The sequence below is a fragment of the Sphaerodactylus townsendi genome, linkage group LG17 (genome assembly GCF_021028975.2).
Source record: "Sphaerodactylus townsendi isolate TG3544 linkage group LG17, MPM_Stown_v2.3, whole genome shotgun sequence".
NCBI classification, from domain to species: domain Eukaryota; kingdom Metazoa; phylum Chordata; class Lepidosauria; order Squamata; family Sphaerodactylidae; genus Sphaerodactylus; species Sphaerodactylus townsendi.
Genome location: NC_059441.1, coordinates 10973141 through 10997649, shown reverse-complemented (window position 1 = coordinate 10997649; position 24509 = coordinate 10973141). Strand labels below are relative to the sequence as shown.

At 59.9% G+C, this 24509-nt stretch overlaps 2 protein-coding genes across 2 annotated transcripts in view; one reads left to right on the top strand and one right to left on the bottom strand.

The window, feature by feature from the left end:
• CSPG4 (chondroitin sulfate proteoglycan 4) overlaps nucleotides 1-17446 on the bottom strand; it is a 32710-nt gene extending 15264 nt beyond the window's left edge. The window contains exons 1-5 of the mRNA XM_048519726.1: nucleotides 17433-17446; nucleotides 16888-17020; nucleotides 5601-9176; nucleotides 2913-3392; nucleotides 1379-1555 (exon numbers count right to left, since the gene is read on the bottom strand). Coding sequence (XP_048375683.1) covers nucleotides 1379-1555; nucleotides 2913-3392; nucleotides 5601-9176; nucleotides 16888-17020; nucleotides 17433-17446 — 4380 coding nt within the window. The remainder of the gene's footprint in view (nucleotides 1-1378; nucleotides 1556-2912; nucleotides 3393-5600; nucleotides 9177-16887; nucleotides 17021-17432) is intronic.
• Nucleotides 17447-17621: 175 nt separating this feature from the next.
• LOC125446172 (chondroitin sulfate proteoglycan 4-like) overlaps nucleotides 17622-24509 on the top strand; it is an 11994-nt gene continuing 5106 nt past the window's right edge. The window contains exons 1-5 of the mRNA XM_048519725.1: nucleotides 17622-17633; nucleotides 18204-18302; nucleotides 21932-22130; nucleotides 23328-23462; nucleotides 24092-24258. Coding sequence (XP_048375682.1) covers nucleotides 17622-17633; nucleotides 18204-18302; nucleotides 21932-22130; nucleotides 23328-23462; nucleotides 24092-24258 — 612 coding nt within the window. The remainder of the gene's footprint in view (nucleotides 17634-18203; nucleotides 18303-21931; nucleotides 22131-23327; nucleotides 23463-24091; nucleotides 24259-24509) is intronic.

The window sequence follows — 24509 nt, the reverse complement described above, 5'->3', positions numbered from 1 at the left end:
AGCGGGGAATCAAACCCGGCTCCTCCAGATTAGATACGCGAGCTCTTCACCTCCTACGCCACTGCTGCTCCACGCACTGTTAGTGCTCCGCGGCCCCACGTTCCAGAACATTCCGCACGGCAACTCGGAACAAAATGGATGCCCACCTTGTGGGGGCGTGGCCTCCGTACAGTAGCCATGTTGGGAGTTTTTAGACGCATTGACAGGTCAGGCCCATGAAACGGCCCAGAATATCTGCGCTCTGGAACAATTTTCAGTCTCTAGGTTGTATGAGCACACACGCATTTTGGGTGGTTTCTCATGTGGCCGACCTGCTGGTAAGATTTGGGGATCTTCTAGAATCCCAACTGATCTCAGGTTGTAAGGCCAGTTTTTAGGGAGAAAATGGTTGCTTTTGACGGTGGACTCTACGGCATTAAGAGGTCCCCTCGCCCACACTCTCCTCCCAAACACTAAGGAATTTCCCAACCTGGAGTTACAACCTGAGTGGTTTCTATCACAGGTGACTGCCCAGGTTGGCAGAATTGTAGCGGTTTTAGGCCTAGGGGGAAAGTCTCCTAGGGAACATATCATCCCTTTGAGAGCCAGCGTGGTGTAGTGGTTAAGAGCAGGTGCACTGTAATCTGGAGAACCGGGTTTGATTCCCCGCTCGGCCACTTGAGCTGTGGAGGCTTATCTGGGGAACCAGATGTGTTTCCACACTCCTACTTTTCCTGCTGGGTGACCTTGGGCTAGTCACGGTTCTCACAGAACTCTCTCAGCCCCATCTACCTCACCAGGTGTCTGTTGTTGGGAGAGGAAGGGAAAGGAGATCGTAAGGGTGTTTGAGTCTCCTTACAGGAGAGAAAGGTGGGATATAAATCCAAACTACTCCTCCTCCTCTTCCTCCTCTTCTTCTTTCTCCTTCTCCTTCTCCTTCTCCTCCTTTTCTTCTTCTTCTTCTTCTTCTTCTCCTTTTCTTCTTCTTCTTCTTCTTCTCCTCCTCCTCCTCCTCCTTCTCCTCCTTTTCTTCTTCTTCTTCTCCTTCTCCTTCTCCTTCTCCTTCTCCTTCTCCTTCTCCCTCTCCCCCTCCTTCTTCTTCTTCTTCTTCTTCTTCTTCTTCTTCTTCTTCTTCTTCTTCTTCTTCTTCTTCTTCTTCTTCTTCTTCTTCTTCTTCTTCTTCTTCTTCTTCTTCTTCTTCTTCTTCTTCTTCTTCTTCTTCTTCTTCTTCTTCTTCTTCAACCATTGGCCTGGTGGAATATCTCTGTCTTGCAGGCCCGGAGGAACTGAGATCAGTCCTGCAGGCTCCTCCGAAGGCTCGCGGGCCTGTCGACTTCTGCAATCAGAATTTCAGCAGGCCCAAAAAGCCCTCCCCACCCGACACTCCCCAAAGAGATACCTGGAGTTCTCTGTTGACCAACATGACCGGTGCCTCGTCGTTGCTTGGAATCACCTCAACGGAGATCGTCCTGGGTTGGCTCTGCTGGTTGACCTCGGACACGTTGGCCACCACCGTGAATCTGTCCGCGAAGTACTCGCTGCCGTCGTGCACATAATGAATCAGCTGTTGTTCTACCTGGGCGCAAAGAGGAGATTGTTGGAAGGGTGGTGGAACTTCTTCTCCATCCAGGGAGTTGTAGGACGGTTCATTTATTTTCGAGTCTCACTCAAGATTCAAGGACCAGCAAGTACAACATTAAGAACATAAGAACATAAGAACGAGCCAGCTGGATCAGACCAGAGTCCATCTAGTCCAGCTCTCTGCTACTCACAGTGGCCCATCAGGTGCCTTTGGGAGCTCACATGCAGGAGGTGAAAGCAAGGGCCTTCTGCTGCTGCTGCTCCTGAGCACCTGGTCTGCTAAGGCATTTGCAATCTGAGATCAAGGAGGATCAAGATTGGGAGCCATAGATCGACTTCTCCTCCATAAATCTGTCCAAGCCCCTTTTAAAGCTATCCAGGTTAGTGGCCATCACCACCTCCTGTGGCAGCATATTCCAAACACCAATCACACGTTGCGTGAAGAGGTGTTTCCTTTTATTAGTCCTAATTCTTCCCCCCAGCATTTTCAATGGATGCCCCCTGGTTCTAGTATTGTGAGAAAGAGAGAAAAATTTCTCTCTGTCAACATTCTGCTTCCCATGAATCAAAGGGTTGGAAGAGACCCCCAAGGGCCATCAAGACCAACCCCCTGCAATGCAGGGACACACAATCAAAGCACTCCTGACAGATGGCCATCCAGCCTCTCTTTAAACCTCCCCCCCCCAAGAAGGAGACTCCACCCCTCTCTGAGGCAGTGAATTCCTCTGTTGAACAGCCCTGGCAGTCAGAAAATTCTTCCTAATGTTTAGGTGGAATCTCTTTTCCTTCCCCTTGAACTCATGACTCCTGGTCCTCGTCTCTGGAGCAGCAGAAAATAAGATTGCTCCCTCACCAACATGGCATCCCTTCAAATATCTAAACATGGCTATCATGTCACCTCTTAACCTTCTCTTCATCAAACCAAACATCTCCACCTCCCTAAGTCTCTCCTTGTAGGGCCGTGGTGGCGAACCTTTGGCACTCCAGATGTTATGGACTACAATTCCCATCAGCCCCTGCCAGCATGGCCAATTGGCCATGCTGGCAGTGGCTGATAGGAATTGTAGTCTATAACACCTGGAGTGCCAAAGGTTTGCCACCACTGTTGTAGGGCATGGACTCCAGACCTTTGACCATTTTGGTGGCCCTCCTCTGGACCCGTTCCAGCTTGTCAATATCGTTCCTGATATTATTCAGCCATTAGAACCTCAGGTTGCAGGTGATGAGAAAACCCTTATTCGGTCTGAGACTCCCTTCAAATATTTAAACATAGCTATCATGTCCCCCGCCCCTTAACCCTCTCTTCTCCAGACTATGTGTTCATATGTCCGTTGTTGTGACTGCCCTCCTACCTCAAACCAGGAGAAGACATGCAGGTTTCCCTCTTCGGGTCTCTCCGTATTCTGTAGAATCCCGTGCTCTGGGCCTTTAAGCACCACGAACTCTACATTGAGAGCTGAGAAGTACGTGCTGGGAATGTTGAGGACCTCCATGGAGACGGCCTTGGCGCTCCCTTCTAGCACGGTGATGTTGTGAACTTCCAGAGGGATCGAAATCGGGAGAATCTCCAGGGATACCACGACTCCCTCCAGGGTGTCCACCCCCTCGGCTGTGATGTCCACGGTGAACTGGTCGCTCTGGATCTCTGGGTTGGAGTGGAGATACAGCACTTTGCCTTCGTTGATGTCCTCTTGAGTAAAAGACTGGATGGGGTCCAGGTTTGGAGGTTCTTCTGCGGTGGGGCCCTGGGTCAAGGCCACCAGGAACCCCGAAGCGGGAGGGACGGTGACCACGTAAACGATATCTTGGGGAGGAACGTCTTCATGCTGAACCTACATAAGAACATAAGAACAAGCCAGCTGGATCAGACCAGAGTCCATCTAGTCCAGCTCTTTGCTACTCGCAGTGGCCCACCAGGTGCCTTTGGGAGCTCACGTGCAGGAGGTGAAAGCAATGGCCTTCTGCTGCTGCTGCTGCTCCTGAGCACCTGGTCTGCTAAGGCATTTGCAATCTGAGATCAAAGAGGATCAAGATTGGTAGCCATAAATCGACTTCTCCTCCATAAATCTGTCCCAAGCCCCTTTTAAAGCTATCCAGGTTAGTGGCCATCACCACCTCCTGTGGCGGCATATTCCAAACACCAATCACACATTGCATGAAGAAGTGTTTCCTTTTATTAGTCCTAATTCTTCCCCCCAGCATTCTCAATGGATGCCCCCTGGTTCTAGTAGTGTGAGAAAGAGAGAAAAATTTCTCTCTGTCAACATTTTCTACCCCATGCATAATTTTATAGACTTCAATCCTATCCCCCCTCAGACGTCTCCTCTCCAAACTAAAGAGTTCCAAACGCTGCAGCCTCTCCTCATAAGGAAGGTGATCCAGTCCCTCAATCATCCTCGTTTCCCTTCTCTGCACTTTTTCTATCTCTTCGATATCCTTTTTGAGATGTGGCGACCAGAACTGAACACAGTACTCCAAGTGCGGTCGCACCGCTGCTTTATATAAGGGCATGACAATCTTTGCAGTTTTATTCTCAATTCCTTTCCTAATGATCCCCAGCATAGAGTTTGCCTTTTTCACAGCTGCCATGCATTGAGTTGACATTCCCATGGAACTATCAACTAAGACACCCGAATCCCTTTCCTGGTCTGTGACTGATAGCACTGACCCCTGTAGCGTGTATGTTAAGTTTGGATTTTTTGCCCCTATGTGCATCACTTTACAAGAAGAAAGCTTCTGATATTCAGAACTTAGCGGTGTCAACACCAGGGGCTGGTTATGGTAAGGACCATATTGAGGCCTTCCCTTAGGGTGGAGGTCTTCCTGTGGTGTTGCAACACACCGCCAAGACAAACAACAACACATTGAGCAGCGTAGCCCAACTGGAAGAGACACATCGATGAAACTGGTTCCAGCATTTGATGGCATGTAACAAGATAGCCAGAACAATATGGGCAAGACTGAATTATGTCGCTGGGGATTGTCAGTAAATACACTCTGCCAGAGGTGTATCTAGGAAAAATGGAGCCCGGGGCAAAATCTGAGTTTTCCACCCCCTGGGATCTCCCCCCGCCTGAACTCACAGAGGAGCGCCCAAGTCTACCACCTGAAGCTGGTTATTTATTTATTTATTTATTTATTTATTTATTTACTTACTTACTTACTTACTTACTTACTTACTTACTTACTTACTTACTTACTTACCGCCCTCCCCCGGAGGGCTCAGGGCGGTTTGCAACACTAACAAAACAAGTAGAACACAAAATAAATACAAAGTTAAAAGTTAAAATACAGCATTCAATTATCAAAACCAATTAAGATATAGATGGTCTACCAATGGTAGACCACCTATAACAGGGGTAGGGAACCTTTAACACTCAAAGAGCCATTTGGAGCCGTTTTCCACGAGAAAAGAAAACACTTGGAGCCGCAAATAATTTTTGACATTTAAAATAAAGATAACACTATATATATAGGAGTTTTTTCACCTTTTACTCTGCACATTCTGAGAAGCGCATGGATGCGCCAGGGTGGGCAAGGATGAAGCCGGCAGCTCGGCCTCGCCAGCTGCCGGGAAAACACCCGCCCTGCTCCAACGGGGTGGGCGAGAGGGGAAGCCCGCAGTGCAGCCCAGCCGATTGTTGGCAGTTGGTGCGCCCGCCCTGCTGCCTGCAGGGCGGGCAAGGATGGGGCCGGCGGCTCGGCTCGTGGAGCCACAGTGCAAGGGCAGAAGAGCCGCATGCGGCTCTCGAGCCGCAGGTTCCCTACCCCTGATCTATAAGATATAGTCTACCACCTGGAGCCAGCAATAGCAGCCAGGGCCCGGTGCCCCCCCCCACATAATTAGATGGCATACACCCAGGAACATGTGGCACCCCCTATCCCTCTGGCAGATACGCCCCTGCACTCTGCCACTGAAATGAACACCTTTTCAAAAGCAGGCTGTATGTTAATCATGAATATTTTCAGAATATCGGAGTGGGTTTTCAGCTAGAGAGATTAGGGGCAAGCAAAAACATATCCCGGGAAAGGAAGCTTACCAGCAAATAGTCATTCTTGATCTCCACGGCTTCTCCTTGGAGAATGTGGATCCTCTCGTGGTGAACAAAGTTGAGTGGGCTAGGGTGGAAATCGAGAGACACTGTGATCGGCAGGGTACCTTCCACGACCACCTGATTCACTTCAGCAGAGAAATGGATCGTGTCCTGGGAGCTTTTGCTGCCATTATGCTGATAAACCACTTCTCCTGAAAGCAGGTCCATCTGAGTGAAGGAAGACACCTCTTGGCCCCCATGAACAACCACTCCCCCTTGGGGCGGGGCTATGATCCGGAAAAGGATGTCCTCATTGTTCCTGATATCCATGTTGGTTTCCAAGCTGAGGACGGAGAGGTCGATGGCCCTCTGACCACCCTGGCGGACGACTAAGCCAGTGTGGTTCCTGATCGTCAGGTAAGGGTCGGAGGCCTGTACTTCCAGAAGCGTCGCAATCTGGTGGAGACCATCAGAGACCTGGAACTGGATCCAGCCACGGTCAGCCCCCGAATGGACAAAGAGAATCTTCTTCTTCCTCAGGTCGTCCTGAGTGAAACGGTACACCTGTAGGCTCCTATTGTCCACAGCGATGATGCTGCCGAAGAGAATGTCCTTCCTCACCAACACCAGCTGCGCGTCCGAGAAGCCCGAGTCCTCGTCGACAAAGGCGATGTCGTCAGTGGTCAACAAGCGCTGCCCGTGGCGCACCACATTAAAGACCTTGTTCACCACCTGGACGGGTGTGTGGTCATTCACGGGCTGAACGGAGACTCTGAAGACACCCCTCACTTCTTCGGCATCTGGGTCTAAGCTCCCTTCATCTTGCCTGATGGCCACAAAAGGGATATCATCCTCCAAGGTTTCAGAATCATCATGCTGGTACACAAGACGGCCTTGGAGGATATCCTCATTTGTGAACTTTGTGATGGATTCCTGGCTGGGCGACCAGTTCCTGGAGGTTTTCCAGATCAGCTTCCCGTGCGTTGGACCATCTATCACCTCATACATATAATCCAGATTGTTCGTGGTCTTGACAAACAGATGGTCCTTGGATATTACGGCCTGCCCTCCCTCTAAAACCGAGAGAAGGACATTGGTCACCGTGGGAACATCTGGATCTCCGCCGATATGTATCGTGTAAGTGTATACGGGGGAATAGTGCTCCTCTGCCATGACACGAAACCGGAAGAAATCCTCACTTTCCTTGGAGTCTCGGATGGTTGCAGCGTAGCTAAGGTGGTGGTTTTGCAGATCCTCTTGCATGAAACCAAAGCCCTCAGCCAGCCTGCTGCCGTGGAGTTCAAGATTTCCCTTTTGGGGCGGCTGAATGATCAGATAGTGGAAAAACACTGGCTCAGAACCCAACTCTCCTAAAACCGCCTCCAGTTCGGCTGCAGTGATATTTCTCTGTCTCTCATTCTTCATCTGGAGTGGAACCATCGTCTTCATCATGATGGTGGCTCTCTTGATTCTGACGAGGAACGTGTTGTTTCTCAGGGTCTTCTGGCCCACTTGGACCACGAACTGCGCCTTCTCGGTCACGTCTTCTACCAGGTGCTCAGTGTCTGTGCTGAAATACTGGACGCGCCCTTGCTCGACATCTTGCTGGTGAAATGACTCAACTGTCTTCCATTCCCCACCCGGGGTCTCCTGCTTTTGGATCTCACCATACTGCAAGGGTGCGGTCAACCGATACAGGATGGGAACTTTTTGCTGGACTGCGTTGGTTTCCACGGAGAGGTTGGTTGTAGTGATCGGGACAACACCCCCTTGTGAGACAAAGAGGCCTGTGTTGTTGCGCACTTGGATGTCGGGCTCCATGGCGACCACCCTCAAGGTAGCTACCGGACTCATGACCATGCCGTCGTTCACTTGGAAAATGAGCGATGACGTAGGCCCACTTTGGTGGACATACACCACCCGGCCTGCTTCCAAATCTCTACAAGAGAACTCCTCGATCGGGACTCCAGGATCTGAGCCGTACTCCACATAACCTTCTTCCATTCTTTTCCCACCAAGCAGCTGGAACCGCAAGCTGTCGCAAGAGGTGTCGTCGTCGAGGGCTTGGATGAGATCTGAATTCAGGACTTTGCGGGTGTGCTCCAGAACTACCACGAGGTCTCCACGTGGAAACACGATTTCAGGGGCATCGTTGACCGGGTTGATCTTTATGGGCAGCAGATAGATCTGGCCTTGCCACAAACACTCTGGAATCCCTACTTTGGAAGTGACGGTTACCTCCAGCAACACCTGGTCCATAGGCCCTTCGGAGCCATCGTGGACATACTTGACTTTCCGATTTGTGATATCCAACAGGGTAAACTTCCTTCTGTTCCTCGCGCTGAAGATGTCCAGGTCCATCTGGCCATGCGACGGGACTGAGGTGACTTTGAAGAGGACCTGAGACTGCCTGATGTTAGCGGCGCTGAGGTCGATGGTTGGCTGGGTGTGCCGCCACTCCAGGAAAGCCGTGCCTCCTTCGGCGACAACCAAAGGGCTGACGTGCAAGAGTTTGGTGAAGTTAGCAAAGACCGGGGGGAGGTTGGGGTCCGGGTGACAGGGTTCCATAACTGGGCCCTGCCAATAATCTGGAGGGGGACTCGTGGGGGCTTCATCCTGCTCGTACGCATTGTCATATTCTGCAAACTGCTCCAACGTCCCGCAGCCAACCGTCATGTCCCGGGTGACAAGGGCATCTCGGAAGCTTCTCTTCTCCAGGTTTATCCTCAGGTCCTCCAAGCAGCCCACGAAGGAGTTGTTGGAGAAGCCACTCCCAGAGGCAAAAGCCAACCGACGCTCCCTCAACCGGTTGGCGGCCTTCTCGTTCAGGCCACCGACAAAGAGCGGCCCTTGGAGATCGAGGTAGTTGTGGATACCCTTGTTGGAAGTTTGAGAGGCATAGTAGTCAACGAGGATTTCGAAGCGGCGGACGTCCATGTGGACTTTGACGTAGTGCTCCTGCTCGTTGCTGAGGTAGAAGTTGTTGTGGAGCACGACGGGCCCGTTCCCTTTCTCCACCACCCCCCTCAGGCGCCCGTCGAAGATTTCCAGGTAGAAGAAGTCGTTCTGCAGGCCTGACTGGTAAATCAGGGGGGCTTGCTTCACGCCGGTGGTGATCACAAACTCAATGGTCCCTTCCGCTCTCGCGCTCCAACCAGGGAACACAACGTATGAATTTGGCCCCAGAAAGCCCAAGGGGTCGTCAGGCCCAGCAGAAAATTCCTCACTGCACCCCTCTCGGATGCCGTGGACTCTTTTGGTGCTGGAGCTGGACGCCAGCGCGGAGAGGACGTCGTGGTCGTTGAACGTCATGGCATGGAGGCAACCCCTGAATGGCACACTTGCTCTGGTCAGGTACGGCAGCTCCAGACTTCCTGTCCCTCCCACATAGAGGCCATAATCGACGTCCAGTTGATGCGGAGGGGCTGGGAGCGCCACGGAGGTATTGAAGAGGCCATCCACAGTCAAGGACATCTGCCCGTTAGCCACCAGGAGATCAGCGTCATGGACCACAAGGTTACTGAGCTGTGGCCCCGCGGGGGACTTAACGGTCAGTTCTTCTGAGCCTAGGTCCAGCCTTGCCTGCAAAAAAGAAGGAAGAAATGAGAATGAGAAGGATAACGAGACAGCAATCTGCTCAATCGAAACTGAAGTTTTACACTCTTCCTTTCGATTATCATTTTTGAAATCCTGCCCTTTCTACAAGGTACCCAGATGTGCCTCTCCCCTCCTCCATTTCATACTCACAACAACCCTGTGAGGTTGGTTGAAGCAGGAGAGAGTGAGAAATAGAAACATATTTTTGAATGAGTAGAGATCTGAATCAGTGGCGGAGGGGCAAGGGGGCAGGGTGTGTGTGCGTCACACACCAGGCACACACCTGGGGTGGTCGAAAATCTCCCCGGCCCCTCCCCCTTTCCCTTACGACCCCCACCCCCTGTGCAGCCCCCCACGGCGCCCCCCTGCCCCTTTCCCATATTTGCCTTAGTTCCTTTTCTTTTTCTAGTACTTTTTCAGGCTGAAAAAAGTGGCCACCCCCCCCCCCCCCCCCTCCCCCCCCCCCCTCGTCCCCCCCCCCCCCCACCCCCCCCCTCTTCTCCCCCCACCCCCCCCCCACCCCCCCCTCCCCCCCCCCCCCCCCCCCTTCCCACCCAAACCCCACCCCACCCCCGCTCCCCCCCCCCCCCCCCCCCCCCCACCCCCCCCCCCCCCCACCCCCCCCCCCCCCCACCCCCCCCCCCCCCCACCCCCCCCCCCCCCCACCCCCCCCCCCCCCCACCCCCCCCCCCCCCCACCCCCCCCCCCCCCCACCCCCCCCCCCCCCCACCCCCCCCCCCCCCCACCCCCCCCCCCCCCCACCCCCCCCCCCCCCCACCCCCCCCCCCCCCCACCCCCCCCCCCCCCCACCCCCCCCCCCCCCCACCCCCCCCCCCCCCCACCCCCCCCCCCCCCCACCCCCCCCCCCCCCCACCCCCCCCCCCCCCCACCCCCCCCCCCCCCCACCCCCCCCCCCCCCCACCCCCCCCCCCCCCCACCCCCCCCCCCCCCCACCCCCCCCCCCCCCCACCCCCCCCCCCCCCCACCCCCCCCCCCCCCCACCCCCCCCCCCCCCCACCCCCCCCCCCCCCCACCCCCCCCCCCCCCCACCCCCCCCCCCCCCCACCCCCCCCCCCCCCCACCCCCCCCCCCCCCCACCCCCCCCCCCCCCCACCCCCCCCCCCCCCCACCCCCCCCCCCCCCCACCCCCCCCCCCCCCCACCCCCCCCCCCCCCCACCCCCCCCCCCCCCCACCCCCCCCCCCCCCCACCCCCCCCCCCCCCCACCCCCCCCCCCCCCCACCCCCCCCCCCCCCCACCCCCCCCCCCCCCCACCCCCCCCCCCCCCCACCCCCCCCCCCCCCCACCCCCCCCCCCCCCCACCCCCCCCCCCCCCCACCCCCCCCCCCCCCCACCCCCCCCCCCCCCCACCCCCCCCCCCCCCCACCCCCCCCCCCCCCCACCCCCCCCCCCCCCCACCCCCCCCCCCCCCCACCCCCCCCCCCCCCCACCCCCCCCCCCCCCCACCCCCCCCCCCCCCCACCCCCCCCCCCCCCCACCCCCCCCCCCCCCCACCCCCCCCCCCCCCCACCCCCCCCCCCCCCCACCCCCCCCCCCCCCCACCCCCCCCCCCCCCCACCCCCCCCCCCCCCCACCCCCCCCCCCCCCCACCCCCCCCCCCCCCCACCCCCCCCCCCCCCCACCCCCCCCCCCCCCCACCCCCCCCCCCCCCCACCCCCCCCCCCCCCCACCCCCCCCCCCCCCCACCCCCCCCCCCCCCCACCCCCCCCCCCCCCCACCCCCCCCCCCCCCCACCCCCCCCCCCCCCCACCCCCCCCCCCCCCCACCCCCCCCCCCCCCCACCCCCCCCCCCCCCCACCCCCCCCCCCCCCCACCCCCCCCCCCCCCCACCCCCCCCCCCCCCCACCCCCCCCCCCCCCCACCCCCCCCCCCCCCCACCCCCCCCCCCCCCCACCCCCCCCCCCCCCCACCCCCCCCCCCCCCCACCCCCCCCCCCCCCCACCCCCCCCCCCCCCCACCCCCCCCCCCCCCCACCCCCCCCCCCCCCCACCCCCCCCCCCCCCCACCCCCCCCCCCCCCCACCCCCCCCCCCCCCCACCCCCCCCCCCCCCCACCCCCCCCCCCCCCCACCCCCCCCCCCCCCCACCCCCCCCCCCCCCCACCCCCCCCCCCCCCCACCCCCCCCCCCCCCCACCCCCCCCCCCCCCCACCCCCCCCCCCCCCCACCCCCCCCCCCCCCCACCCCCCCCCCCCCCCACCCCCCCCCCCCCCCACCCCCCCCCCCCCCCACCCCCCCCCCCCCCCACCCCCCCCCCCCCCCACCCCCCCCCCCCCCCACCCCCCCCCCCCCCCACCCCCCCCCCCCCCCACCCCCCCCCCCCCCCACCCCCCCCCCCCCCCACCCCCCCCCCCCCCCACCCCCCCCCCCCCCCACCCCCCCCCCCCCCCACCCCCCCCCCCCCCCACCCCCCCCCCCCCCCACCCCCCCCCCCCCCCACCCCCCCCCCCCCCCACCCCCCCCCCCCCCCACCCCCCCCCCCCCCCACCCCCCCCCCCCCCCACCCCCCCCCCCCCCCACCCCCCCCCCCCCCCACCCCCCCCCCCCCCCACCCCCCCCCCCCCCCACCCCCCCCCCCCCCCACCCCCCCCCCCCCCCACCCCCCCCCCCCCCCACCCCCCCCCCCCCCCACCCCCCCCCCCCCCCACCCCCCCCCCCCCCCACCCCCCCCCCCCCCCACCCCCCCCCCCCCCCACCCCCCCCCCCCCCCACCCCCCCCCCCCCCCACCCCCCCCCCCCCCCACCCCCCCCCCCCCCCACCCCCCCCCCCCCCCACCCCCCCCCCCCCCCACCCCCCCCCCCCCCCACCCCCCCCCCCCCCCACCCCCCCCCCCCCCCACCCCCCCCCCCCCCCACCCCCCCCCCCCCCCACCCCCCCCCCCCCCCACCCCCCCCCCCCCCCACCCCCCCCCCCCCCCACCCCCCCCCCCCCCCACCCCCCCCCCCCCCCACCCCCCCCCCCCCCCACCCCCCCCCCCCCCCACCCCCCCCCCCCCCCACCCCCCCCCCCCCCCACCCCCCCCCCCCCCCACCCCCCCCCCCCCCCACCCCCCCCCCCCCCCACCCCCCCCCCCCCCCACCCCCCCCCCCCCCCACCCCCCCCCCCCCCCACCCCCCCCCCCCCCCACCCCCCCCCCCCCCCACCCCCCCCCCCCCCCACCCCCCCCCCCCCCCACCCCCCCCCCCCCCCACCCCCCCCCCCCCCCACCCCCCCCCCCCCCCACCCCCCCCCCCCCCCACCCCCCCCCCCCCCCACCCCCCCCCCCCCCCACCCCCCCCCCCCCCCACCCCCCCCCCCCCCCACCCCCCCCCCCCCCCACCCCCCCCCCCCCCCACCCCCCCCCCCCCCCACCCCCCCCCCCCCCCACCCCCCCCCCCCCCCACCCCCCCCCCCCCCCACCCCCCCCCCCCCCCACCCCCCCCCCCCCCCACCCCCCCCCCCCCCCACCCCCCCCCCCCCCCACCCCCCCCCCCCCCCACCCCCCCCCCCCCCCACCCCCCCCCCCCCCCACCCCCCCCCCCCCCCACCCCCCCCCCCCCCCACCCCCCCCCCCCCCCACCCCCCCCCCCCCCCACCCCCCCCCCCCCCCACCCCCCCCCCCCCCCACCCCCCCCCCCCCCCACCCCCCCCCCCCCCCACCCCCCCCCCCCCCCACCCCCCCCCCCCCCCACCCCCCCCCCCCCCCACCCCCCCCCCCCCCCACCCCCCCCCCCCCCCACCCCCCCCCCCCCCCACCCCCCCCCCCCCCCACCCCCCCCCCCCCCCACCCCCCCCCCCCCCCACCCCCCCCCCCCCCCACCCCCCCCCCCCCCCACCCCCCCCCCCCCCCACCCCCCCCCCCCCCCACCCCCCCCCCCCCCCACCCCCCCCCCCCCCCACCCCCCCCCCCCCCCACCCCCCCCCCCCCCCACCCCCCCCCCCCCCCACCCCCCCCCCCCCCCACCCCCCCCCCCCCCCACCCCCCCCCCCCCCCACCCCCCCCCCCCCCCACCCCCCCCCCCCCCCACCCCCCCCCCCCCCCACCCCCCCCCCCCCCCACCCCCCCCCCCCCCCACCCCCCCCCCCCCCCACCCCCCCCCCCCCCCACCCCCCCCCCCCCCCACCCCCCCCCCCCCCCACCCCCCCCCCCCCCCACCCCCCCCCCCCCCCACCCCCCCCCCCCCCCACCCCCCCCCCCCCCCACCCCCCCCCCCCCCCACCCCCCCCCCCCCCCACCCCCCCCCCCCCCCACCCCCCCCCCCCCCCACCCCCCCCCCCCCCCACCCCCCCCCCCCCCCACCCCCCCCCCCCCCCACCCCCCCCCCCCCCCACCCCCCCCCCCCCCCACCCCCCCCCCCCCCCACCCCCCCCCCCCCCCACCCCCCCCCCCCCCCACCCCCCCCCCCCCCCACCCCCCCCCCCCCCCACCCCCCCCCCCCCCCACCCCCCCCCCCCCCCACCCCCCCCCCCCCCCACCCCCCCCCCCCCCCACCCCCCCCCCCCCCCACCCCCCCCCCCCCCCACCCCCCCCCCCCCCCACCCCCCCCCCCCCCCACCCCCCCCCCCCCCCACCCCCCCCCCCCCCCACCCCCCCCCCCCCCCACCCCCCCCCCCCCCCACCCCCCCCCCCCCCCACCCCCCCCCCCCCCCACCCCCCCCCCCCCCCACCCCCCCCCCCCCCCACCCCCCCCCCCCCCCACCCCCCCCCCCCCCCACCCCCCCCCCCCCCCACCCCCCCCCCCCCCCACCCCCCCCCCCCCCCACCCCCCCCCCCCCCCACCCCCCCCCCCCCCCACCCCCCCCCCCCCCCACCCCCCCCCCCCCCCACCCCCCCCCCCCCCCACCCCCCCCCCCCCCCACCCCCCCCCCCCCCCACCCCCCCCCCCCCCCACCCCCCCCCCCCCCCACCCCCCCCCCCCCCCACCCCCCCCCCCCCCCACCCCCCCCCCCCCCCACCCCCCCCCCCCCCCACCCCCCCCCCCCCCCACCCCCCCCCCCCCCCACCCCCCCCCCCCCCCACCCCCCCCCCCCCCCACCCCCCCCCCCCCCCACCCCCCCCCCCCCCCACCCCCCCCCCCCCCCACCCCCCCCCCCCCCCACCCCCCCCCCCCCCCACCCCCCCCCCCCCCCACCCCCCCCCCCCCCCACCCCCCCCCCCCCCCACCCCCCCCCCCCCCCACCCCCCCCCCCCCCCACCCCCCCCCCCCCCCACCCCCCCCCCCCCCCACCCCCCCCCCCCCCCACCCCCCCCCCCCCCCACCCCCCCCCCCCCCCACCCCCCCCCCCCCCCACCCCCCCCCCCCCCCACCCCCCCCCCCCCCCACCCCCCCCCCCCCCCACCCCCCCCCCCCCCCACCCCCCCCCCCCCCCACCCCCCCCCCCCCCCACCCCCCCCCCCCCCCACCCCCCCCCCCCCCCACCCCCCCCCCCCCCCACCCCCCAAGGAGGAGGAGGAGGAGGAGGAGGAGGAGGAGGAGGAGGAGGAGGAGGAGGAGGAGTTTGGATTTATATCCCCCCTTTCTCTCCCACAGGAGTCTCAAAGGGGCTGACAATCTCCTTGCCCTTCCCCCCTCACAACAAATACCCTGTGAGGTAGGTGGGGCTGAGAGAGCTCAGAAGAACTGTGACTAGCCCAAGGTCACCCAGCTGGCGTGTGTGGGAGTGTACAGGCTAATCTGAATTCCCCAGATAAGCCTCCACAGCTCAGGCGGCAGAGCTGGGAATCAAACCCGGTTCCTCCAGATTAGACACATGAGCTCTTAACCTCCTACACCACTGCTGCTCCTATCAAACTCCATGAACATCTGGACAGCCAGAGTTGGACACCCCTGTTATAAAGGAAGCCACAGTTCTCAGCTTGCAAAACCCAAGCAAGGTTGGTTGTGGTGGGTTTTCCGGGCTGCGTGGCCGTGGTCTGGTGGATCTTGTTCCTAACGTTTCGCCTGCATCTGTGGCTGGCATCTTCAGAGGTGTATCACAGAGGACACAGTGTGTAACAGATTTCCCTCTGTGATACACCTCTGAAGATGCCAGCCACAGATGCAGGTGAAACGTTAGGAACAAGATCCACCAGACCATGGCCACACAGCCCAGAAAACCCACCAGAACCAGTTGAATCCGGCCGTGAAAGCCTTCGACAATGCATTGAAATGTTTTCCCATCTTGTTTTGCAATGCCACAGGTCGGCCACGGGAGGGCAGCATCGCCTCACTCCACCGTCTCAAGGATAGACCATTAGACAGACTGAAGCCTCTTTATGTAATGGCTGAGAAACGTCTTCACAAGGGGGCCAAGATGGGGACTTTTGTGTCCCCAGAACCACCCTTCCGTCAGCCCTCTCAGTAATTCCTTAAAATCATGCATACTCACCAGATCTAGGGTTGTCTTTCTCTCGATATCCAAGTATTCCAACCAGACTGCAGAGGACAGTTGGAAAAAATGCTTGCTTCATTGATGGGCTCTATTATATCATACTTTATTATTATTTATTATATTTGATCCCCAAGGGGCTCTGGGCGGTGTACAACAACCTCTGTAAGGTCCCGTCCCTGGAGATGCATTATAGTCCAGTCTGTCACGGGGCGTTGCCTTTCGGGGCACGAGAAAATAAAACTATTGCTGCGGAGGGGACGGCGTGCCCCACCACTCTCGGCGTGCGCGTGATGCTCGAGCGTGCTTTTCCAGCCAGCGTGGTGTGGTGGTTAAGAGCTGGTGGATTCTAATCTGGAGAACCGGGTTTGATTCCCCACTCCTCCACCTGAGTGGCGGAGGCTTATCTGGTGAACCAGGTGTGTTTCTGCACTCCTACATTCCTGCTGGGTGACCATGGGCTAGTCACAGTTCTCTCTGAAAGCTCTCAGCCCCACCTGCCTCGCAAGGTGTCTGTTGTGGGGAGTGGAAGGGAAAGGAGCTTGTAAGCCACCTTGAGTGTCCTTACAGGAGAGAAAGGTGGGCTATAAATCCAAACTCCTCTCCTCCTCCTCCTCCTCCTCCTCCTCCTCCTCCTCCTCTTCTTCTTCTACGCAGTGGTGTAGGAGGTTAAGAGCTTGTGTATCTAATCTGGAGGAACCGGGTTTGATTCCCCACTCTGCCGCCTGAGCTGTGGAGGCTGATCTGGGGAATTCAGATTAGCCTGTGCACTCCCACACACGCCAGCTGGGTGACCTTGGGCTAGTCACGGCTTCTTGGAGCTCTCTCAGCCCCACCTCCCTCACAGGGTGTTTGTTGTGAGGGGGGAAGGGCAAGGAGATTGTAAGCCCCTTTGAGTCTCCTGCGGGAGAGAAAGGGGGGGATATAAATCCAAGCTTCTTCTTCTCCTCCTCCTCCTCCTTCTCCTCCTCCTCCTCCTCCTCCTCCTTCTTCAAATCTGAAGATATTTCTGCAAGTTGTAGGGCAAGGTGACGTGGTGGTCAGGGTGGGAAATGGGGCTGTTGTTTTGGAGCAGGGGTCTTCAAACTATGGCCCTCCAGATGTTCATAGACTACAATTCCCACGAGCCCTGCCACTCGGCCATGCTGGCAGGGGCTGATGGGAACTGTAGTCCATGAACATCTGGAGGGCCATAGTTTGAAGACCCCTGTTTTGGAGGGTCCAGGCGAAAGCGACGCGGACTGTTGCTTTGGGAGCTGCAGAGAACCAAAAGGGGGGGGGGATGTGAAAAAGACACGGAGAAGGGAGAACGTCTCCGAAGTGACTAACCGGGCAGATGTTCTCAAAACACATGAGCTCATTGTTTAGCAAACGCTGGACGGGACCGCGGTCAAGCCAGGGTTCTGGTTTCAAGGTCTCGTGACGGCCCAGGAGTCCTTCCAGGGCCAGGAGGCGCGTGTTTCTTTTGCAGCGTCAGAGAAAACACATCTGTTTCGGGTAGGTCGCCAACTCCAGGTTGAGAACTTCCTGGGGGCTTTGAGGGAGGAGCCTGGAAAGGAGGAGGAGCAAGAAAAGGTGGAGGAGGAGGAGTTTGGATTTATATCCCCCCCTTTTTCTCCTGTAAGGAGACTCAAAGTGGTTTACAAGCTCCTTTCCCTTCCTCTCCCCGCAACAGGCACCTTGTGAGGTAGGTGGGGCTGAGAGAGTTCCCAAGAACTGTGACTAGCCCAAGGTCACCCAGCAGGCTTCATGTGGAGGAGCGGGAAATCAAACTCAGTTCTCCAGATTAGAGTCCACCGCTCTTAACCACTATGGTTCTCAAGGGTGTGGGGAGGGGCGGGCTCTCAGAGGGGTTAAAGGCCACTGAGCCTTACTCCAAAGCAGCCATTTTCTTTAAGAGAACTGATCTCTCTAGTCTGAAGATCAGTTGCAATTCCTGGACATCTCCAGGCCCTCCCTGGAGGTTGGCAGCCCTGATTTAGGGGAGAGTCAGTATGCCCCCCCCCACGTTTCTTGCAACAGCTGAAAGGCACTATGGAACAAAAGCAATGAATTTATTAAACATGGGGGTGCTGGTAAACCCAGCGTGGCCTTCTGCGTGGTGTCGTGGGTAAGAGCAGGTACGACCTAATCTGGAGAACCGGGTTTGATTCTCCGTTCCTCCACCTGAGCTGTGGAGGCTGATCTGGGGAACCAGATTAGCTTGTGCATTCCAACACATGCCGGCTGGGTGACCTTCGGCTAGTCACAGTTCTTCAGAGCTCTCTCAGCCCCACCCACCTCACAGGGTGTTTGTTGTGAGTGGGGAAGGGAAAGGAGATTGTCAGCCCCTTTGAGTCTCCTTACAGGAGAGAAAGGGGGGGATATACACCCAAACTCTTCTTCTTCTAATGCCATTCTTCCACAGCAAAGGGCCAGCCTCTGTATCTTTCGCAGCATTGTATAATTTATTGCTTTAAAGAGCACTTGAGCAAGTGAATTCATGCGCCTGAACACATGAAGCTGCCATGTACTAGAGAGAAATGTGGTCTCAGAGATGCCCTGAAGAGGACCTGAATTGCTTCCCAACCGGTCCTAGAAAAAACAGAGCGTCCCTGAGCCACACAAGATATTTCCACGTGACTCCCCCTGTGTGCTCCACTTAGGGAGCCACGGCCTCTGAGGCAAAAGCGGGGAAGAGCAAGATCAGACCACCCGAGAAACCCACGAAGCTCTTCAATAGACGAATTCCAGGTCTTGCGGACGTGAGCAGCACTCCCTGGCCCGGAGACTCCCTAGGAGGAAAACGTGCACAAACGAGAGAGTCTCGTCACTTCGGCAGGCTGTCTTCTGTTTCCTCGGGGCTTTACCCCCCCCCCCCCCCGGTCTGCAAAAGGTGAAGAAAGAGGAAGAGGGCGAGCTGGCCTGGGCCGGACATGTCGTTTGTTTGCCCTGGAAATATGATCAGCCAGAGATAATGCTGAGGACCGTGAGAGACTGACGAGGCTGAAGATTTGGTCAGCCGGCTCAGAGCTTTCAGCAATAGGGTGTGCTGTCTGGTTTCCGGGCTGTATGGCTGTGTTCTAGCAGCATTCTCTCCTGACGTTTCGCCTGCACCTGTGGCTGGCATCTTCGGAGGATCTGACAGTAGGAATGGAAAGCAAGTGGAGTATATATACTGTGAGGTCAAAAGGGTGAGGCCCTCTGAATAGAGTAGCCTGGTATGTGAGTCACAAAGAAGTCTGTAGCCTGGGAGTAACAATGAAGATAGCAAGGTCAATAGGTGAATGCATCTGAATAGAAGTATCCTGGTCTTTGTTTCCTTTGGTTGCTATTGTCTACACAAACACAGGACAACTATAGACAATAGCAATCAAAGGAAACAAAGACCAGGATACTTCTATTCAGATCCATTCACCTATTGACCTTGCTATCTTCACTGTTACTCCCAGGCTACAGACTTCTTTGTGACTCACATGCCAGGCTACTCTATTCAGAGGGCCTCCTTTTTGACCTCACAGTATATATACTCCACTTGCTTTCCATTCCTACTACCAGATCCTCTGAAGACGCCAGCCACAGATGCAGGCGAAACGTCAGGAGAGAATGCTGCTAGAACACAGCCGTACAGCCTGGAAACCACACAGCACCCCAGTGATTCCGGCCGTGAAAGCCTTCGACAATACTTTCAGCAATACTTTGATATCCTGCCTTGCCGCTTACAATAATAGTTGTGGTTTGTTTGTGAAAGTATCTGCCTCTTTCTTGGTAATATGCACCACTGAAATAAGCTGGTTTCCGAAGCACGTTTGTTCTTTCTGTTGTCGGAATGCCAAAGGTGCCATAAGATAGAATAGGTGGGTGAATCCCCGTGATACAGGAATGCTAATTGGACACCCAAGACGTCTTAAGAAGAAGAAGGAGGAGGAGGAGGAGGAGGAGGAGGAGGAGGAGGAGGAGTTTGGATTTATATCCCCCCTTTCTCTCCTGCAGGAGACTCAAAGGGGCTGACAACCTCCTTGCCCTCCCCCCCCCACAACAAACACCCTGTGAGGTGGGTGGGGCTGAAAGAGCTCCGAGAAGCTGTGACTAGCCCAAGGTCACCCAGCTGGCGTGTGTGGGAGTGCACAGGCTAATCTGAATTCCCCAGATAAGCCTCCACAGCTCAGGCGGCAGAGCTGGGAATCAAACCCGGTTCCTCCAGATTAGATACACGAGCTCTTAACCTCCTACGCCACTGCTGCTCCTAGACACAGCGGCATACTGCCCAGGAGGACATATGGGGTTAAACGTTCCCAGCCATTTAGTCACGTGGGGGTGGGAAATCGCCCCCACACCCCTCCTCCTTCTCCCCAGGTCCATACCCTGACTTCAAGACCTGGTTCAAAAAAACGTTCTTTGGTTGTGGTGGGGGAGGGCGACCACCTGTACAAGGGCAGAGTGGGAATGGGGGGCCGGAAAACTCAGATTTTGCACCGGGCTACATTTCCCCTAGATTTGCCTCTGCTTAGGGGTCTGCAACCTGCGGCTCTCTAGAGGTTCAATTGGCCATGCTGGCAGGGGCTGGTGGGATTTGTAGTCCATGGACGTCTGGAGAGCCGCAGGCTGCAGACCCCTGGCTTAGACACATGCCGAAATCTCCGCCAGGCCTGACCAGAGTCCCAAAACACAAGTACATTATCTCCAATGTTTGCTGCAAGCAAAGTTTGCAGTTTGGGGCCAGGCTGTGTGACCTGGGCGTGCCGTGTTTGAACACAAGCGCCGCAGCCGTTGCCAAAAGTGGCCAGACCCAGACACAATGGCCCTTCAGCATAGTCTGTCTCCTGTTAACTTTTCTATTTGACTGGATTTTTATTCCCCCCCCCCCCACACACACACACACACACAGGGATGAGATGGTGGCATTATGTCACGTTGCCAACCTGCAGGGGAGACCTGGACACAGAGGTGGGATCCAGCAGGTTCTCGCCAGTTCCCGAGAGTGGGGGACTAATTGTTTGTGTGTGCCGAGAGGGGGTTACTAATTGGGTCTGCTTTTCCGTTAGAAATCCCATTAGGTCCAAAAATCATCAAGTCCTGTTGTTTCCTGTGTGGCTGGTTAGCGAAGGTAGAAAACGGGATAATTCTCCCTGTTGGGCTGTTTTAAAAACATGTTTTAGAAATATGGTAAAAGTTCCTTGTTGAAGGAAAGTATCCTCCTTTTGATTTCTAGAAACAAAATTAAGTATTTGAAAGTATTAAGTATTTGACAGGCAGTCAATTAGAGGAGAAGTAGTTGTTTCTGTTGGCAGTAGACGATAGGACTTGCTAGAATGAGTTTAAATTATGGACAGAAAGATACCAGCTGGAAATTAGGAACTTTTTTTTTTACAGTAAGAGTTTTTTACAGTAACAGAGAAATTATTAATGCCCCGCCCCCGGAATGCCCGGCCATGCCCCCGTCGTGCCCCGCCCAGCCCCACTGGCGCTACGCCACTGTTTGAATCCCACCACCATGGGAACCTGTTGCTAAAATTTTTGGATCCCACCACTGCCTGGAGACCTCCTGAAATTGGAACTGAGCTACAGAGGTCAGTTCCCCTGGGACAAAATGGCGGCTTTGGAGGGGCATTCGATCCCACTAAGGTTTCTTCCCTCCTCAAATCCCGCCCTCCAGAGGCTCCGCCCCTCAAACCTCCAGAAATTTCTCAACTCAGTTGGCAACCCTGAAGTTTAGGGTTTCCTTCTGAGAAACCAGAAGCTTTACTATGAGCAGTGGGGCGTGGTGTTAAGAACAGGTGCACTCTAATCCGGAGAACCGGGTTTGATTCCCCGTTCTGCCGCTTGAGCTGTGGAGGCTTATCTGGGGAACCAGGTTGGCTTGTGCACTCCAACACCTGCCAGCTGGGTGACCTTGGGCAAGTCACAGTTCTTCGGAGCTCTCTCAGCCTCACCCACCTCACAGGGTGTTTGTTGTGGGGGGGGGAGGAAAAGGAGTTTGTAAGCCCTTTTGAGTCTCCTTACAGGAGAGAAAGGGGGGTATAAATCCAAAACTACTCTTCTTCTTCTTCTTCTTCTTCTTCTTTGCAGACCACTGGACACAGTTCTTCTTTTTAGGGTTTGGGAATTCTGGAGGTTTGGCCATGCTGGCAGGGGCTGGTGGGAATCATAATCTGTGCACATCTGGAGGGTCAGAGTTTGACACACACACACCCCACACACACACTGCATGGCCCACCCTGAAGGCAGCTATTTCCACCAGGAAATCTGATGTCTGTCATCTGGGAATCAGCTGCAATTCCAGACCTCTCTCGCCCCTACCTGGATGTTGGGAGCCCTAGGTAGTCTATCACTTGCTTCTGTGTTTATAAATAACTGATTCATTCCTCCGCCATTTCTCTGCCCTTCTTCTCAGATGCCCGAAGGCGGCACAGCCGAAATTACTTCCGAGCTCCTCAGAAGCGAAGATGAAGATACCCCTCCGGAGGAAGTATTCTATTCCATCAGGACCCCGGTCAACGGGAAAGTCGTCCTAAAGTCATCCCCCCAAAACAGGGCCCTGCGGTTCTCTCAGTCTCAGATAAACAGCCGACTTGTTCAATTTGTACATGAAGGTGAGCGCCGAGAGGAGAGAAACCTGAGGTTAAAGGGACAGATTCACCCTTAGAGTCACCCTTAGACAGTGCTATCCTAGAAAAGAGGATGATGCATATAAATATATATATGATGTATTGTCAAAGGTTTTCATGGCCGGAATCACTAGGATGTTGTGGGTTTTCTGGGTTGTATGGCTCGGTTGCATGGGGGAGGGAGGATAAAAATCCAATAAAATAAAAACATGGCCATACGACCCGGAAAATCCACAACATCACAGACAGACAGACAGACAGACAGACAGACAGACAGACAGACAGACAGACAGACAGACAGACAGACAGACAGACTATGGCTACCAATCTTGATCCTCTTTGATCTGAGATTGCAAATGCCTTAACAGACCAGGTGCTCGGGAACAACAGCCACAGAAGGCCATTGCTTTCACATCCTGCATGTGAGCTCCCAAAGGCACCTGGTGGGCCACTGCGAGTAGCAGAGAGCTGGACTAGATGGACTCTGGTCTGATCCAGCTGGCTTGTTCTTATGTTCTTATGTTCTTAGACAGACAGACAGACAGACAGACAGACAGACAGACAGACAGACAGACAGACAGACAGACAGACAGACAGACAGACAGACAGACAGACAGACAGACAGACAATTCTTCTATACATTAGTCCATTTTAACCTGCCCATTCTCTGAAGCACCAGGTAGCATACACCATTCTTTCCCCTCCTCCATTTGATGCATACAACTGCCCTGTGAAGTAGGCTAGACTCGGAAAAAGTAACTGGCCCGAGGCCCTCTCCTTTTATTTATTTACTTCGTTTTTACCCTGCTGTCCTCCCTTGTTGGGACCCGAAGTGGCTCGTACCTTTCTCCATTCTTACATTTTCCTGCCACAACATCCCTGTGAGGTAGACTGAGAGTATATGACCGGCCCCAGATCACCTGTAAAGCTTCCATGACAGAGTGGTGATTTGAGTCTGGGTTTGCCCGATCTTGGTTTCACCATGCCACACCTAGCGAGGTTCTTCGGCAGTCAGAATTTGAACTCCAAAACCCCTGATCGTAGTCTGGCAACCCGGATACTGTGAAGGCTCAGAAATATCCCAGCTTCTGGTTGTAGGAGAAAAGACAGAAGGGAGGGGGGGATTTGGGCAGAATCGTCCCCGCTCTGTAGACCTTATTTCCTGCTCTTCTTCTTTCCAAGGAGCCCCGGAGGGAGGGTTTTCTTTCGATGTGTCGGATGGAGAGAACATGTCCCCCGGACATTTCTTTGCCGTGGTCGCCCACAGGAAGCCAACCATCGCTTTGGAAAACAAGCAAGATTTAACCGTTTGTCCAGGTAAGACGAGAGTCACCGGAAAATACAACCATGCTAGGAAAAGTGGACAGGAGAAGAGGTCACCCCAAAAATCAGATCAATTGAGTCAATCGAGGAAGTCACGGCCCTTAGTTTGCAAAATTGAGCAAGGATAAGCAAAACTGAGCAAAATTTTGATAAGAGGAAGGCGTTTCGGAAGTCATTCATTCGTGGGGGCCCCATAAGCAGAGGTGGGATCCAGCAGGTTCCCACAGGTTCCCAAGAGTGGGTTACTAATTATTTGTGTGTGCCGAGAGGGGGTTCCTAATCGGTGATTTTGCCACGTGATTTTTGCCTTAGTTACGCCCCTCCTCTCACCAGTAGCGCGCAGAACTGGAAGCAGTCTAGCAGGAGGTGCACCGGCGTGCGTGGCAGCCTGCGGCTGCGTGCATTCGTTTCCCGCCCAAGGACCGGCGCAGCGGCTGCATCCTTGCCACAGCCCCGCCCAGGAATGCCCCACCCCCGGGATGCCCGGCCACGCCCCCGTCGTGCCCCGCCCAGCCCCATTGGCGCTACGCCACAGTTTGAATCCCACCACCATGGGAACCTGTTACTAAAATTTTTGGATCCCACCACTGCCCATAAGTCTCCGGCTTACCGTTTCTTTCCAGGTTCTTCGTGGCCAATCACAAGGCAGAACTTGAAAGCCACAGCCAATGACGAAGCAGAGGCTCGGTCCATAGTCTACATCATTGAACGGCCCCCAAAATTCGGCAAGTTGGTCAAGAGCTTGAAGGGCAGCAAAGAAGAGGACTTGAAGAACTTCACCCAGGCAGAGGTAAGCATGTTGCATTTCTTTGAATGTGTCCTGTATCTTCCTGCCAATTGTTTCCCCCATTACATTAGTGCAATGTTAAATGTCTTTCGTGCGTCAGCAGGCTATAAATAATGCATCAGGGATGTCAAAACGCTAGAAAATGAGCAAACCAATCGGGAACGACACCCATAAAACTGGGTGAAAGAGTCACAAAGACAACCTACGACAACTGGCAGGTTGATGCATTCCTAAATAAAACCAGCCTTTTGAAA